The following is a 16,335-nucleotide window of genomic DNA, read 5'->3' as shown; positions in this document are numbered from 1 at the left end:
GTTGGAAGTGGGATTGTGGCTCGAGTGGCTCAAGTTCAGGGCTAGCTCCTGAGGGCGAGAGTCAGCCTGGCCCAAACGCCCGAGACTCTTACCTCCAGGAAACCAGCAAAAAGCCCAAAGTGGAGCTGTGGTTCAAGCGCTTGGGCCCCAGCCTTGAGCGAGAAAGCCAAGCGAGAGCACGGCCCCGGGGTTGAGGCTCCAGTGCAGAAAGAGGCCATTGCTTAATTACTGGGACTGCGAACCGCAAGCCTTCCTAGCTTCGCGTGCATACTACGCATGCGCAGCGCGCAGAGCCTCTGCTAACTGCGCTGGCGCCCCCTGGCGCTCTGTTAGTCCCGCGCGGGATGCTGAAGCCACGGCCGGCGACTGCCAGGCCGGAAGCCCCGCCTCCGCCTGGCCTCGCCCCTTCCGTTTCACTTCCGCCCTCTCCGCCCAGCCCTGCAGGCCGGAAGCGCGGTGGTCCATTCAGGTCCTTTTCTGCTCCGAAAGCCGAGTGCCGCGGAGATGCCGGTGAGGACTCGGGCCAGGGATGCGGGCGGAGGCGGCGGGGCCCGGGGTGGGGCGGGGGGCGCGCGCGCGCAGGCGGAAGAGGGCCGAGGCCGCAGAGGGAGCGGCGGCCTGGGGCGAGGGACCCGAGGGGGTCGGGGCGGCCCGGCGCCGGGCGGGGGCCGTGGCCCGGGCTGGGGAGGTGGGGGCGGCCGGCCGTTTTCTCCCCCTCCCCCGTGTCCCCCTGCCCAGACCCCCGGGACAGCTGGGCTCCCGGGGCCTCCCCGGAGCCCTGAGGGCGGAGACTAGGCGTTTGCGTTTGCAGCTCAAGCCCAGGGCCCAGCTTCCCCTTGCGCGGCCAGCGCTTCCCCTCCGCCCGGGCCCTGTCACACGCCGCCTCCGGGGCCCCGCCGCCCCTGCCGTCGGCCGCCCCGCGCCCGGTGCGCCCGGTGGGGGTCAGGGCGGCGGGGGCTCCGCCTCGCCTGCGGAAGAAGCGGTGGCTCGGTGGCCGACGGTGTGTGACGAACGCCGCTGAGCATCTGCCTGCCGAGCACACGGCAGAGGAGGCCTGTGTGCGCGCGCCCGCGCCCGCCGTGCCCGGCCTGGGGCTTGAACTCGGTCTGGCACTGTCTCTGTACGTCCCTTGCTCAAGGCTAGTCCTCTACCATTTTTTTTTTTTAATTGTGAAAATACCGTACAGAGGGGTTACACACGAGCAAGGTAATGAGTGCATTGCGTATCACGCATTGTTGCCTCCTCCTTTGTTTCCCCTTCCCATCTCTTCCCATCTCCCCCCTCCCCGCCCCCCCATTTGAGTCCCAACTCCACTTTGGGCTTTCTGGTGGTTTAATTGGAGATCGTAGCTTCACGGACTTTCCTGATAATGCTGGCTTTGAACCACCCTCCTTAGATCTCAGCTTCCTGAGTAGCTAGGATTACAAGCCTGAGCCACCGGTGTCCAGCTAAAGGCTATCCTTAGGGAGCTTAGATTCTATCTGGTGGCTGATGCCTGGAAGCCTAGCTACTCAGGAAGCTGAGATCTGAGGATAGCAGAAAGCAGCGGAGGCCAGTCAACGCAACGATTTCGTCTCCAAAATAAGCAGCAAAAAGGTGGATTGGGGGCTGGAAATGGGGCTTATTGGGAGAGTGCTTGCCTAGCATGCCTAGCCCTGCAGTTCCACATTAAACAGAAAAAGCTGGAAGTGGCACTGTGGATCAAATGGTAGAGTGCTAGCCTGAGCAAAATAAGCTCAGGGACAGTGCCCAGGCCCTGAGTTCAAGACCGAGGACTGGTTAAAAAAAGGGGGGGGGGCTGGGAACGTGGCTCAGTGGTAGAGCGCTTGCCTTGCATGCATGAGGCCCTGGGTTCGATTCCTCCGCACCACACAAGCAAACAGAAAAAAGCCGGAAGTGGTGCTGTGGCTCAAGTGGTAGAGCACTCGCCTTGAGCTGAAGAGCTGAGGGACAGCGCCCAGGCCCAGAGTTCAGGCCCCACGACCGGACCCCCCTCCCCCCCCCAAAAAAAATAGCCAGGCACCAGTGGCTCACCCTATAATCCTAGCTGCTCAGGAGGCTGAGATCTGAGGATCATGGTTCAAAGCCAGTCTAGGCAGGAAAGTCCGTGAGACACTTATCTCCAATAAACCGGAAGTGGTGCTGTGGCTCAAGCGGTAGAGTGCTTGCCTTGAGCTGAAGAGCACAAGGACAGCACCCAAGCCTAGAGTTCAAGCCCTAAAACCGACCAAAAAAAAAAAAAAAAGAAATAGCAGTTGACATACAAATTGCTTTCGTAAATACGATGTTTCCCTTCATCTGGCTCGTGCCTAACCTACTGAAAGCAGTATATATCGCTACAGATTTGAAAACAAGCTAAGGGAAAAAGTGATGTCTTGGTTAAAGACATAAAGCCAGGAAGTGAAGAACTGAAAAGTTCATTCTTGGAATCTGATTGTAGCTTGAGGGGAGGTATCCTGACTCAGGTGATCTTTGCCTGTTTCTGTGGTGAAACCTCTTCCTTTCCCCACCCCCCGCTAGATGTGGGTTTGGAAGCAATGACTTCTCCCTTCCCACTAGAGAAGGGAGAAGTAAAGATAGAAAACACATAAATAATCTTAAGGCAAGGTGTTGTGCCTCATGACTTTAATCCTAGCTATTCCACAGAGGCTAAGAGCTAAAGGATTACAATCCAAGGCCACCCTAGACAGAAAGTGCAATAGACTCCAAAATAACAAAAAGCAGAGCTGGAGGTATGGCTCAAATGGTAGAACACCAACCAAATGAACAAGCAAGCAAGCTGAGCAAGAGCAAGGCCTTGAGTTCTAACCCCACTACCAAAAACCCCCCAAAAAACATAAAACAAATATTAACTTTAAGAATCTAGTAAAAAATAAAATACAGGTGCCAGTGGCTCATGCTTGTAATTGTAAAAAAAATACAGTTTTGAAAAATTGAGAAGTGGTCAGTATTTTTTATTTATTTTTTGTTGATTGTGAGACTTGAACTCAGGGTCTGGGTGCTGTTCCTGAGCGCTTCTGCTCAAGCCTAGTGCTCCACTTCCAGTTTTCTGGTGATCAGTTGGAGATAAGAGTCTCACAGGGACTTTTCAGCCCAGTCTGGTTTGGAACTGTGATCCTCAGTCCTCAGCTTCCTGAGTAGTTAGTATTATGGGTATGAGCCACCAGTGCCTGGTGGACTTATCTTTATTTTTATTTATTTTTTAATTTTTTTGTCAGTGGTGGGGCTTGAACTCTGGGCCTGGGCGCTGTCCCTCAGCTCTTCAGCTCAAGGCCAGTGTTATACCACTTGAGCCACAGTCCCACTTCTGGCTTTCTGGTGGTGGAGATAAGAGTCTTTCAGACTTTTGAAATGAGATCCTCTGATCTCAGCTTCTTGAGTAGCTAGGATTACAGCTTTGAGCCACAGTGCCACTTTTGGCTTTTTCTGTTCATGCAGTGCTGAAGAATCGAACCCAGAGCCTCATGCATACAAGGCAAGCACTCTACCACTGAGCCTACTTCCCAGCCCCATAATTTAAAATTTTGATACTGGACATGTTTAATAACCAGATTGCAAAATCCAAATTTAACTGTTGAGTTTGTGTGTGTGTGTGTGTGTGTGTGTGTGTGTGTGTGTGTGTGTGAGAGAGAGAGAGAGAGAGAGAGAGAGAGAGAGAGAGAGAGGGAGAGGGAGGAAAGGAGGGAGGGAGGGAGGGGTGGATACTTAAGTTTGAACTAAAGACCTCACATTGTTAGGCTCTGGATCATGATCCTCCTATTTCTGCTGGGATGGCAAGTATAAGCTGTCATGCTCAGCTGTTGGTTGAGATGAGGTCTTGATAACTTTTTGCTCTGGCTGACCTCCAGTTGCAATCCTCCTAATCTCCACTTCCTGAGTGGCTGGGATTACAGGGATGAGCTACTGCTTCTGGCCAGTCATTGGTTTTTGTGATCTCTTAATAGCCAGGTCTTCTGGATCACTGTGACCTCCCTTTCCCCCTCCCCTTCCTCTAGCTAATCTTGGGCAAGTTGCTTTTTTTTTTTTTTTCTTTTGGGGGAACGCTGTGTAGTTGTGTGACACAGTGATACCTACTGTCTCTCTTCTGCTTCTGCTCTTTCTGGCTTGCCCACAGGCCTACCATTCTTCTCTCATGGACCCAGACACCAAGCTCATTGGCAACATGGCGCTGCTGCCTATCCGAAGTCAGTTCAAAGGACCTGCCCCTCGTGAGAGTAAGTACGAGCCAGTATCGTCAAGATGGGGTTATCAAATCAGGGCACTTCGCAGCTCAGTCCTGTCTTGTATTGTTCCTGGAGTCCTGGGACAGTGAGACTTAAGAAACCATCGCGAGGGTTCAGGGGGACCTGGGGGCTCTTCCTCAGGACACGATTTCTCTCCAGCCAGCTTCTTTCAGTGTTGTGTGTATGCCAGGCACTTTTCTGGGTTTGGAATCCTTTGCCTCCTGTCGTTGTGTTTAGAGAAACTAGCTGGGTTTTATAAATACTTGAATCCTTGGTGGATGCTTCCTTTTCTAAGAAAATAGATTGCAGGCAACACAGAAGAAGGGTGGAATGGAACTCTTCAGCGGGTGAATAACTGGAGTTGAAGACAGCTGACCTGCAGAGAGACAAGCAGCTGAGCTCCAGGTTTTTCATTTCTGCTATGTGACAGGGACAGCCCGGCCCGGCCCGGCCCGGCCCAGCCCAGCCTGGCCAGCTCTCTGGACGGCCTTCATGAACAAGAAATAGAAATAACTGTCTTGGCGTGCTGGAGCCAGCTGCCGGATATCAAACCCTGGGATTTTGACCTTACAAAAATGCAAAACAGCGAACAAAAATTTGCCAGAGCACTTGTGCCATGAGATCTGTCTCTGTCATGCAGTGTTTCTGGGTTTTCTCAGCCTTGCCGAACAGCTTGTTCAAGTATATTTAAGTCAGAGTTTTCACACACAAAAAAAGATACACATCTGAACCTGATGTGTCCCTAAATGACCAAGAGTTCTCTTGAAACTACAGCATATCAGTTCACATAAAATTATATTGAATTCGTTTAGAGATTTTTTTTCCTTTTCTTTTTCTTTTTTTTTTTGTCGGTTGTGGGGACTGAGCTCTGGGCCTAGGCACTGTTCCTCAGCTCTTCAGCTCAAGGCTAGTGCTCTAACACTTCTGGCTTTTTCTGCTTATGTGGTGCTGAGGACTTGAACCCAGGGCCTCATGCATGCAAGGCAAGCACTCTTCCACCAAGCCACCTTCCCAGCTCCGATTTTTTCTTTTTTAAAACACTCATTAAAATTAACCTAGCTCAGTCTGTTTTATAAAAGCATCAAGAGGTCTTTAATGAGAATTACTAAATGATAATATTGTTTCTAGCTGGGCGCTTGTGGCTCATGCCCGTAATCCTAGCTACTCACAAGGCTGAGATCTAAGGATCACAATTTGAAGCCAGGTTGGACAGAAAAATCTGTGAGATCATCATCTCCAGGTTAGCCACCAGAAAACCAAAAATGGAGCTGTGGCTCAAAGTGATAGGGCATTAGCCTTAAACGAAAAATCTCAGAGACAGCGCCCTGGCCCTAAGTTTAAGCTCTATGACTGACCTCCCCCCCCCCCCCCCAAAAAAAAAAGTTTCTTGGTTTAAGGTGCAGGTCGATTTTTTTAATTTGAACTAATCTTTCTAATAAGCGTGGATAATTTTTACAAAAACAAGCTGAAAATATAGCACATACTTTTTTTTTTGCCAGTCCTGGGGCTTGAACTTAGGGCCTAGGCACTGTTTCTGAGCCAAGGCTAGCACTCTACCACTTAAGTCAGTGTGCCACTTCCAGCTTTTTCTGTTTATGTGGTACTAAGGAATCAAACCCAGGGTTTTGTGCATGCTAGGCAAGGACTCTACCACTAAGCCACATTCCCAGCCTAACTTATTTTTCATAGAAGTAGTTTTCAAAGACTATATTTCAGTGTCCTCATTTTAGCTAACTCCCAAACTCTTGACAGTCAGTCCTGGGTGGATTTTATTTATAGCTTTTGTAGAGTTCAGGATTTACATTTGGTTAACATCTGCCTTTCTTCTCCTCCCTTATGTCCTGCTCAGCAAAAGACACAGACATCGTGGATGAAGCCATCTATTACTTTAAGGCCAACGTCTTCTTCAAAAACTATGAAATTAAAGTAAGTTACAGAGCTTATAATATTTAACTTTGGCTGGGAAGTTGGCTCAGTGGTAGAGTGCTTGCCTCACATTCATGAGGCCCTGGGTTTGATCCCTCAACACCACCTAAGCAGAAAAAAGCCGCAAGTCGCACTATGGCTCAAGTGGTAGGGTGCTAGCCTTGAGCTGAAGAGCTGAGGGACAACCCCCAGACCCAGAGTTCAGCACCTACAACTAACAAAAAAAAAAGAAGAAAAAAATCATTTAACTTTGTTTTCACATGGAGATAATATCCACTTTAGTCAGAATAAATAAACCAGAAAAAGTGCCTAAATGTTAAGACTGCATAAGCATTAGATTTTTTTCATTCCCCTTGGATGTCTTTACCAAAAGTTGGCCAAATGTGTCATGGTCTCTATTTGTAAGTAAAGTTTTATTGGAACACAGCCCCACACAGTTGTTGATAACGTTGTCTATAGCTGCTCTCTCTCAGTAACAGCTACTAGAGAGTTGTGGCCGAGACCTTGTGGCCCACCAGAGCCACCATTTATTTCCTGTCAACTTCTGGTCCAGATAGGTTTTCATGTGTCCAACAGTGACGGAGCCCTACTATGAGTCCATCCCGTGCTAGGGTAAGACTAGTCCCCGGAGCCCTACATGCAGGGTATGCATTTCATCCCATGCATTGGTGGCACAAGTCTGAGGGGTAGAGGCAGCACCCTGGCCCTCCCCTGAGCCTCCTTTTCTCCCCTTTGCTCTCAGCCCCATGAGGGGGTCATAAAAGGAGGAGCTGGGGAAGCAAAGGTTTTCCTGCTAGGAGCAGCTACAACGAGTGCAAGGCCGTCTTCCTGTAATCGTGAGCATGGAACACCTACTGTGGATTGCTTGACTGACTTTCTGCAGTCCAATGGGATCTAGAACCTTCATCTGTGGGCTAGATGCACCCTGAGGGGTGGAGGACTTGGGCCAGGTGTCGCACCTCCTTTGTCGTGTCCACTGGCCTTCCTCCTGTGGGCAGGCTCCTCAGCCCTCTCACGTGACCGGTGTCCCAGGTCCTCTTCCGTTTCCTTTAGATTTCGTTAGATGTTAGACTTGGAGCATTGTTGCAGAGCACTCCAGGTGCGGAGTAATTGCTCCTCCTGTTGAGTAAAGAGCAGATCCAGCCAAAGGGCTTTTTATTACTAGCTGGCCGTCAGGCCTTGGGTTTCCAGGCAGCTTTCTTCATTCTCCCGCTGCCCAGGGAGAGGCCCAGGCACAGGACAGCCGCACAACATCAGGGAAGCTGGGGGGCTAGCTAGCGGAGGCTGGGGAGGATTGCATGGTGGGCAGTGCTCCCTGACCCTGGGCTGGGCTGGGCTGGGCTAGGCTGGGCAGGGCAGGGCTGGGCAAGGCTGGGGAGGACAGGGCTGGGCTGGGCAGCACAGCACAGGGCAGGGCAGGGCTGGGCTGAGCTGAGTGGTTCCAGTACATAATCAAAAGGCAACAGATGAATGAATCCTGTATTCACCTGGACTGTTTTTTTTCCTTTCTCCCTGCAGAATGAAGCTGATAGAACCTTGATATATATAACTCTCTACATTTCTGAGTGTCTAAAGAAACTCCAAAAGGTAATTAAACATCAAGGATCACACGTCAGGAAAGCTGCTGGGATTGGTCCGAGACCATTGGTGCCAGGAGAAGTGTTTCCTTTACTTCGAATTTGGTCTCCTGGAAATCCGGATGGAGAGAGAGAGAGAGAGAGAGAGAGTGTGTGTGTGTGTGTACGCGTGTCCCAGGCTTGGGGCTTGAACTCGGGGCCTGGGCGCTATCCTTGAGTTTTTTTCACTTAAGGCCAGCATTCTGCCACTTGAGCCGGGGCTCCACTTTGGCTTTTGTGGTGATGAATTGGAGATGAGAGTCTCATGGACTTTGTCTCATCCCATGGCTGGGACCGCAGCTCCCTCTGTGACCTCACGGGACAGTTGACTGACATGAAGGAAGAAAGAAAGGACAGGGTGTTGGAAGGCTCAGCATCTGTTTTTTTCTTTTTCTGTTTTGTATATAATTTTTATTATAAAGATACTGTACAGAGGGGTTCCAGTTATGAGTAATGAGCACACTTCCTCTCCAGCATTGTTACCTCCTCCTTTGTTTTCCCCTACCATCCCTTCCCTCCCTTAACATGTTTTTTTCACTTTAAAGTCTACATTTACTTCGGTCTTTAATGTAGACAGTAGTTCAGAGCTATTCAGAACCATTCTTGGCTTTTCTTCTTGCAGAAATCATATTGTTTTCACCTTGCTCTAGACTTGGAGATGTTTTAAAATTTGTTGACTCACATTACTATTTCAAGATTTAGTTCAGCTGGGCACCGGTGGCTCACGCCTGTAATCCTAGCTACTCAGGAGGCTGAGATCTGAGGATCGCAGTTCCAAGCCAGCCCAGACAGGAAAGTCTGTGAGACTCTTATCTCCAATAAACCACCAGAAAACCGGAAGTGGCGCTGTGGCTCAAGGGGTAGAGCACTCGCCTTGAGCTGAAGAGCGCAGGGACAGCGCCCAGGTCCCAAGTTCAAGCCCTATGACTGACAAAAAAAATTAAGAAACCCCACATACGTCATCAGTTCTGTTTTTAATGTTTCTTACTGATTTTCACCATAATTGGTCTCTCTTGCAATTCCATTGTATTGTTTATTTGAACATTGCTCGACCATGGGTTTTCCAGGTTACACAAGGGTTCGGACGCTGCGTTCGGAAGTACGGTTATAGCTTGGATGCTGCCGTCCTTCGCCCTGGAGATTGAGTTCTCACGTGGTGTCTTGTTTTCAGTGCAACTCCAGAAGCCAGGGCGAGAAGGAGATGTACACGCTGGGAATCACCAACTTCCCCATCCCCGGCGAGCCTGGGTTTCCCCTCAATGCCATTTACGCCAAGCCTGCGACCAAACAGGAGGATGGTGAGGGCGGGGTCACTGTGCTCGCTGCGACTGGGTGGGGGCGCAGACTGGAAGGAGACTGTTGGGGGGAACCGTGTGGGCCAGTCGTGTGCTGGGCTTTCCCAGGGGTGCTTGCCAGCAAGCAAGACCCTCAGAGCCTTTGAGCCAAAGATAATGTAGACGGGAAACCCCTGGCACCCTGCTCTTTCCATCTCCTGCGTGGACGTGCATAGACGCCGGGCACGCAGCCCGTTCTCAAAGCAGCGTGTTCCTCTGTTGTAGAAGTGATGCGGGCCTACCTCCAGCAGCTTCGCCAAGAGACGGGACTGCGGCTCTGTGAGAAAGTGTTTGACCCCCAGAACGATAAGCCCAGCAAGGTGAGGTTCCTCTTTTGTGCTGTGAACTTGGGAAATCTTGTGCCTCATTACCCACAATGAGCCTGTCCCAGGACTTTGGGTTTCTGTAGGTCAGCATTGCTGACCTGGGGTGACCTCGGAGCGGGACGCACTGAACAGTGAAGTGTGTCTGAGGAGGCCATTTTAAATTAGGCAGGGGAGCTGTGCACCGTAGCTCACACCTGTAATCCTAGTTGCTCAGGAGGCTGAGATCTCAGGATCATGGTTCGAAGCCAGCCGGAGCAGGAAATTCCATGAGACTTTTTTTTGTTGTTGTTGGTAGTGGGGCTTGATCTCTGTACCTGAGTGCTATCCCTGAGCTCTTCAGCGCCACTTCTGGTTTTCTGGTGGTTAATTGGAGATAAGAGTCTCATGGACTTTCCTGCCCTGGCTGGCTTTGAGCCTCAATCCTCATATCTCAACCTCCTGAGTAGCTAGGATTATAGGTGTGGTATGTCGGTACTCAGCTCAGTAGACTCTTATCTTCTATAAATCACAGAAAAAGCCAGACATGGCAGCTGTGGCTCAAGTGGTAGATTGCTAGCCTTGTGTAAAAGAAGCTCAGAGACATTGCCAAGGCCCTGAATTGAAGCCTAAGGACTGGCAAAAAAATAAAAATGAGGTAGGAGAGAGCGAGATAATAGGTTTTTAGTGTGTGATATCTTGGGTATGTGGTCAGACTAGTAGTAGCCACAGGGACTGCTATTATGTACTGGGAGGGTTTTGTTGTAGTTTGTGTGCCAATAGTGGAGCTAGGATTACAGGTGTGAGCCACTAGCTTCTGGCTTGGTGATTTTTGTTTTGGTGCCACTGGGGATGGAACCTCAGGCTCATCAGACATCTTACACCTGTGAGTCTAGGCGAGTTGATAACAGCTTCTGGACTAACACTAAACGCTTGTGAGTTCCGACCTTCCCTTGAAATTGCATTGTGATTTGACTTTGGCATCTGTTTTGTCCCTCCCTCACCCACAGTGGTGGACTTGCTTTGTGAAGAGACAGTTCATGAACAAGAGCCTTTCAGGACCTGGGCAGTGAGGGCCCTGGCCACGAGGTCCCTTCGCTTTGATTCCTTTGTGCTTGGCTTTGTGTGGAAGAGAGGAGAGAGCATGGCTGTCCTTGGAAAACGTCCTGATCGAATATCCTGGGGGAAGGAGAGAGGGTGGGATCTCTGGGGTGACTGGCCATTTTCTATAGGTTTAAGCTGATGTTTAATAATAAGTGCTAATAAAGACATTTTTTAACATTTCACATCAGAAAAACTTGTTTTTGGCTGGCCCTGGGTTTTGGAACTCTGGACCTGGGCACTGTCCCTCAGTTCTTCAGCCCAAGGCTAGCGCTCTATCACTTGAGCCACAGCACCACTTCCAGCTTTTTCTGCTTATGTGCTGCTGAGGAATCAAACCCAGGGCCTCATGCTGAGATCTGAGGATTGCAGTTCAAAGCCAGCCCAGGCAGGAAAGTCTGTGACACTCTTATCTCCAATGAACCACCAGAAAATGGGAAGTGGCACTGTGGCTCTAGTGGTAGAGCACTAGCCTGGAGCTGAAGAGCTCCGGGTCAGCGCCCGCGCCCAGAGTTCAAACCCCACAACTGATCAAAGGAAAAAAAAGTCTCATGGACTTTCCTGCCCAGGCTAGCTTTGAACCCCATCCTCAGATCTCAACTAGGATCTTAGCTAGTATTACAGGCGTTGGGATTCTTCATATATTCATAGAGCCAGTCCCTAATCTGGTATGTGATTTTCAAGCTTCCTTCATTTTATGGGCTTAATTGTCCATGTACTGTTCTAAAAAAAAGTTTTCTTATGCAAACTTGGGTGTGTTTTGTTTTTAAAATTTAATTGAAATTCTTATCTTGGGGTTTGAGTTGAAAGTCTGTTGTGGACTCATAGACCTGAGAAAAAGGGAAAGGAAGGAAGACAAGGGAGCCAAGGTGACTCATTTCCAGATTAAAGGTTTGTTTTCTGACTCCCCACCCCACCACTTCAAATTGTGAACCCCTTTGATAGAACAAGTCACCCTATGGTTTGTTCCCCTAATGACCAGCAGGGGGAGCGTGGGTGCTAGAAACAGCTGCAGACAATGTGGATAAATGGAGACAGCCGGTTGCCTTCTGTGTCATACATGTAATTCAGATATGTTTGTTTATTATTAGTTATGGGGCTTGAACTCAGGGCCTGGGTGCTGTCCCTGAGTTCCTTTACTCAAGGGAGTGCTCTATCACTTTGAGCCACAGCTCCACTTAGGGTTTTGGAGTGGTCAGATGGAGGTAAGACTCTCACAGGGACTTTTCTGCCCTGCTGGCTTTGAACTGTGATCCTCAGTTTTCAGCTTCCTGAGTAGCTAGGATTACATGTGTGAGCCACTGGTGTCAGGTTCATGCATTTTTTTCTTTCTTTATATTTTTCTTTTTTTAAAAAAATTTAATGTTTTTTTTTTATTGTGAAAATACCATACAGAGAGATTACAATTACATGAGCAAGGTAATAAGTACATTGTTGCCCCCTCCTTTTTCCCCTACCATCCCTGCCCTCCCATCTCCACGACTACGCTCCCTCCACCCCGCATTTCCTGATATGGAGGACATTCCTATTTTGATATGGGGTTAGAGTGCAGTGATAGAATACACGTTCAGTATGCATGAGCCCTGGTTCAATCCTTACTACTACACAATAAAAAATAAAAACTTCTCTTGATAGCTGGGGTCGGGAGGGAAAAACGGAGACAGCAAGAGAAGGGGTAACACTGTCCAACAATAAATGTATTCATTATCTGACTTGCATAACTAACTCCTCTGTACATCATCTTTTTAATAACAATTAAAAAAATGATCAATAGAGCTGGGTGCTGGTATCTAGGTACTTAGGAAGCTGAGATCTGAGAATCATGGTTTGAAGCCAACCTGGATAGAAAAGTCTGTGAGACTCAGCCACCTTCCCAGCCCTGAAGATCTTTTTTTAAAGAAGTACATAATGCGGCTGAGAAGGTGGCTCAGTGGTAGAGCGCTTGCCTTGCATGCATGAGGCCATGGGTTTGATTCCTCAGCACCACATAAGCAAAAAGAAAAAAGCCGGAAGTGGTGCTGTGGCTCAAGTGGTGGAGTGCTAGCCTTGAGCTGAAGAGCTGAGGGACAGCGCCCAGGCCCAGAGTTCAGACGCAACGACCAGACCTCAAAAAAAAAAGAAGTACATAAACATTGAAGCTACATCCAGAAAGTGACACAAACTAATAGCACCAAAAGCCATTTGGTTTGCTTCCTTGGGTTTTGTTTATAGATGTGCAGAAGACAATTCCATTTAGAGGGGGTAATTTAAGGGCCGCATCTGCTCTGTGTTAACGTTGAGATAAACCATTCATTGTAATTTTCCACTTTGCTTTAACTCTGCAACAGCAGTTTTCAGGTAAGCAGGCAGTGTGCTGACCATCTGATACTTTTTAATCCTATTTAACCCTTAGAAAAACCTCAGGTTACAGGCACAAGACTATCCACTTTTTGCCACGTGCCAGTGGCTCACGCCTATAATCCTAGCTTCTCAGAGGCTGAGATCTGAGGAGTCAGGTAGAAAAATATGTGAGACAGTGCGCTTTAAAAGATAGCAAATACAGATGTTAAAACAAACAAAAAAAATCTGTGAGACTCATCTCTAGTTAGCCACCAAAAAAAGGCAGAAGTAGGTAGGATCTGTGGCTCACGTGATAGGGCACCAATCTTGAACAAAAAAAAACTCGGAGAATTTCCAGGCCTTGAGTTCAAGCCCCAGAATGGGCACAAAAATAAAAATCTTTACAGATGGCAGTTTATCTGGGATGAGCATATCCCTGTTGCAGGGGAGTTAAATGGTGAAATTTGTTCCCTTCAGGTGTTAAGACATTTCTTGTCAGAAATTTCTACCAAGCAGACACTCATGGGATATTAAGTAATGTTTCCCTTGGAGCAATTTGTATGTTGTTGTGTTTCCTCCTCCCCTACAAGAAAGACAGATCTAAGAAAGCTATGTAGCACATCTGGGAGAGATTTTCCTCTTGGGAGGGTGTGGGATGTTTGGAGAGGAGGTGGTGCAGAGCACTGACATTTATAAATCGCTCTTCTAATGTTTTTCCTCAACCCTCAAGAGATCCACTTCCTTCTGCATCTATGACCGGGCTTACCAAGAGTTCGTGGCCAATAAAAGATCATCCCTCCCAGCTCCAAAATTCTCATTTTTGTTGTTTGTTTTGTGCTGGTCCTGGGGGCTTGGCCTGGGTGCTGTTCCTATGCTTTTGTGCTCAGGGTGAGCACTCTACCACTTGAGCCACAGCTCCATTTCGTGCTTTTTGGTTGTTAATTGGAGAGGAGAGTCTTATGGACTTTTGTGCCCAGGCTGGCTTTGAACGGTGGTCTTCAGATCTCAGCCTCCTGAGTAGCTAGGATTACAGGCGTGAGCCACCAGTGCCCAGCTCCAAGTTGTCATTTTAGAAGATGGTTCTACAAAGAAGAAAAAACTTTAGCCACGCGCAGAAATCTCTTGTGTATTCCAAGTGTGTTATATATGCCCTTGTTGGTATAACATCAATGTCAGGTGCAGGTGGCTCCCACCTGTAATCCTAGCTACTCAGGAGGCTGAGACCTGAGAATGACATGAAGCCAGCACAGACAGGAAGGTCATGAGACTCTTACCTCCACTTAACCACCAAAAAGCCAGAAGCGGAGCCAGTAGTAGAACAGCAGCCTTGGTCAGAAGAGCTAAGGGACGACACCCAGCCGGTTCCTTGAGGCTCTTTGGCGCTTAACTGAAGCTAAGCGTCTTAGGCTTGTTTTGCACGGGCTGGCTTTGAACCGCCAGCCTCAGATCAGCCTCTGGGTAGCTGGGATGGCAGGCGTGAGCCACCGGCGCCCGGCTGAAGCTCTTTATAAGCGTGACCCTGGGGGACGGGCTGGCGGGACGTGCCTGCGCACGCGTGGGCCCAGCCTCCGCTCGCGTTGCTCTGGCCACGAATTCCACAGGGAAGCCACGCCTCCCGCCTGCGCGCCTAGTCAGACGAGGGCGTCCCATCGAGATCGCTGTTGGCACAGGTGGAAGTACCAAGGTCAGAACACTACTTAAAAAAGCGGGGGAGGCGTGCCAGCCAGCAGACCCCGGCGGCCGCGGGCGAGGGGGCGTGGCGCCTCCCGCCCGGCGCGCATGCGCGAGCGGCCAACCGACAGGTCTGTCCTCGGCGCCTGATGAAAATGTTTAATATCAGCTGTCGAAATTCTCCCGCCCCTCAGTGGTATCTGTCTTTATTACTAAGAAATTCTACGTATCTCATGCTGGTGCGAAGTTCTCTCAGCCCGGCCCGCTCCTCACGTCAAGTCCCCCACGGAGACGCCTTTTTCCCCGAGGTAGGCGCTCAGGCAAGCTGGCGGCGCGCAGACGCAATTTCCGCTCAGCGCAGGCACTGCGGTAGTCACCCGCGCCCTCGGGGGCGGTGCCACGTGTGGACCCGATGGGCCCCGGCGCCGCCGCCATTGCGGGGTCTTCCCTGAGGCTCCGCTACCGGCCTTCCGCGCTGCCGTCGCCGCCGAGGCCCGCGCCCGCCGCGCACCATGAGCGTGATCGACCACGTGCGGGACATGGCGGCCGCGGGGCTGCACTCCAACGTGCGGCTCCTCAGCAGCTTGCTGCTCACAATGAGTAACAACAACCCGTGAGTGGAGGCGGGAGCGGGGTGGGGCGGCGGGAGGCCGAGGCCTGGGCCCGGAGGCGGGGCGGGGCCGCGGCCGCGGGGCGAGGACGTGGCGGGCCGCGCGCCCTGCCCGCGGGGCGGGGGCCGGGGCCGGGGCCGGGGTCGGGGCGGGGGCCGGGGCCGGGGCCGGGGTCGGGGTCGGGGCCGGGGCCGGGGTCGGGGTCGGGGCCGGGGCCGGGGCCGGGGCGGGGGCCGGGGCGGGGGCCGGGGCGGGGGCCGGGGCCGGGGCCGGGGCGGGGGCCGGGGCGGGGGCCGGGGTCGGGGTCGGGGCCGGGGCCGGGGCCGGGGTCGGGGTCGGGGCCGGGGTCGGGGTCGGGGCCGGGGCCGGGGCGGGGGCCGGGGCGGGGGCCGGGGCGGGGGCCGGGGCGGCGGCCGGGGCGGGGGCCGGGGCGGCGGCCGGGGCGGGGGCCGGGGCGGGGGCCGGGGTCGGGGTCGGGGCGGGGGCCGGGGCCGGGGCCGGGGCCGGGGCCGGGGCGGGGGCCGGGGCGGGGGCCGGGGTCGGGGTCGGGGCGGGGGCCGGGGCGGGGGCCGGGGCCGGGGCGGGGGCCGGGGCGGGGGGCCGGGGTCGGGGCGGGGGCCGGGGCGGGGGTCGGGGCGGGGGCCGGGGCCGGGGGCGGGGGCCGGGGCGGGGGCCGGGGCCGGGGGCGGGGTCGGGGCGGGGGCCGGGGCCGGGGCGGGGGCCGGGCAGGGGCCGGGGCCGGGGGCGGGGGCCGGGGGCGGGGGGCGGGGTCGGGGCCGGGGCCGGGGTCGGGGCGGGGGCCGGGGCCGGGGTCGGGGGGCGGGGGCCTGGCCGGGGCCGGGGCCGGGGCGGGGCAGGGGGCGGGGGCGGGGGCCGGGTCGGGGGCCGCGGCCGGGGCGGGGCCGCGGGGCGAGGCCGCGGGGCGAGGACGTGGCGGGCCGCGCGCCCTGCCCGCGGGGCGGGGGCCGGGGCGGGGGCGGGGACGGGGCCGGGGACGGGGGCTCAGGCCCAGGCCCAGGCCCACGCCCACCCTCCCGCCCCCCGCCGCGGAGGCTGCATCTCCGGTGTCCACGTTCTGTGGCTGGTCGCCCGCACTGAGCTCCAGCTGCGATCCTCAGATTGCGGCCTCCCGCTTGGCTAGGATTGGGGCGTGAGCCGCAGGGGCTCGTCCGCCACCCTCCGTCTTTGTACTTGCTGCTTCGAATCCTCCCTTGAGCGCAGCCTTCCGGTTC

The 16,335-nt window shown here is 52.9% G+C and overlaps 2 protein-coding genes across 3 annotated transcripts in view; both read left to right on the top strand.

Moving 5' to 3' along the window:
• The first annotated feature begins 405 nt into the window (after positions 1-405).
• Arpc3 (actin related protein 2/3 complex subunit 3) lies at positions 406-15,128 on the top strand. Of its 2 annotated transcripts, XM_042669006.1 has the most exons (8): positions 406-510; positions 4,115-4,214; positions 6,073-6,149; positions 7,668-7,736; positions 8,937-9,063; positions 9,325-9,419; positions 10,412-10,490; positions 15,116-15,128. In XM_042669006.1, the coding sequence occupies exons 1-7, from the start codon at positions 505-507 to the stop codon at positions 10,472-10,474; spliced, it is 537 nt and encodes a 178-aa protein (XP_042524940.1). In that variant the 5' UTR covers positions 406-504; the 3' UTR covers positions 10,475-10,490; positions 15,116-15,128. The 2 variants fall into 2 exon arrangements, with proteins under 2 accessions (XP_042524940.1, XP_042524939.1); XM_042669005.1 differs by lacking the exon at positions 15,116-15,128 and having other exon boundaries at positions 10,412-10,687.
• The window catches only part of Anapc7 (anaphase promoting complex subunit 7), an 18,349-nt gene continuing 16,926 nt past the window's right edge, over positions 14,913-16,335 (top strand). The window contains exons 1-2 of the mRNA XM_042669004.1: positions 14,913-14,925; positions 14,984-15,105. Coding sequence (XP_042524938.1) covers positions 15,005-15,105 — 101 coding nt within the window. The 5' untranslated portion in view covers positions 14,913-14,925; positions 14,984-15,004. The remainder of the gene's footprint in view (positions 14,926-14,983; positions 15,106-16,335) is intronic.

Source organism: Dipodomys spectabilis, unplaced genomic scaffold, assembly GCF_019054845.1.
Source record: "Dipodomys spectabilis isolate Male_0828 unplaced genomic scaffold, ASM1905484v1 ptg000480l, whole genome shotgun sequence".
Classification (NCBI taxonomy): Eukaryota; Metazoa; Chordata; class Mammalia; order Rodentia; family Heteromyidae; genus Dipodomys; species Dipodomys spectabilis.
The sequence above is the reverse complement of the archived record's forward strand: the minus strand, read 5'-3'. Positions and strand labels throughout refer to the sequence as shown.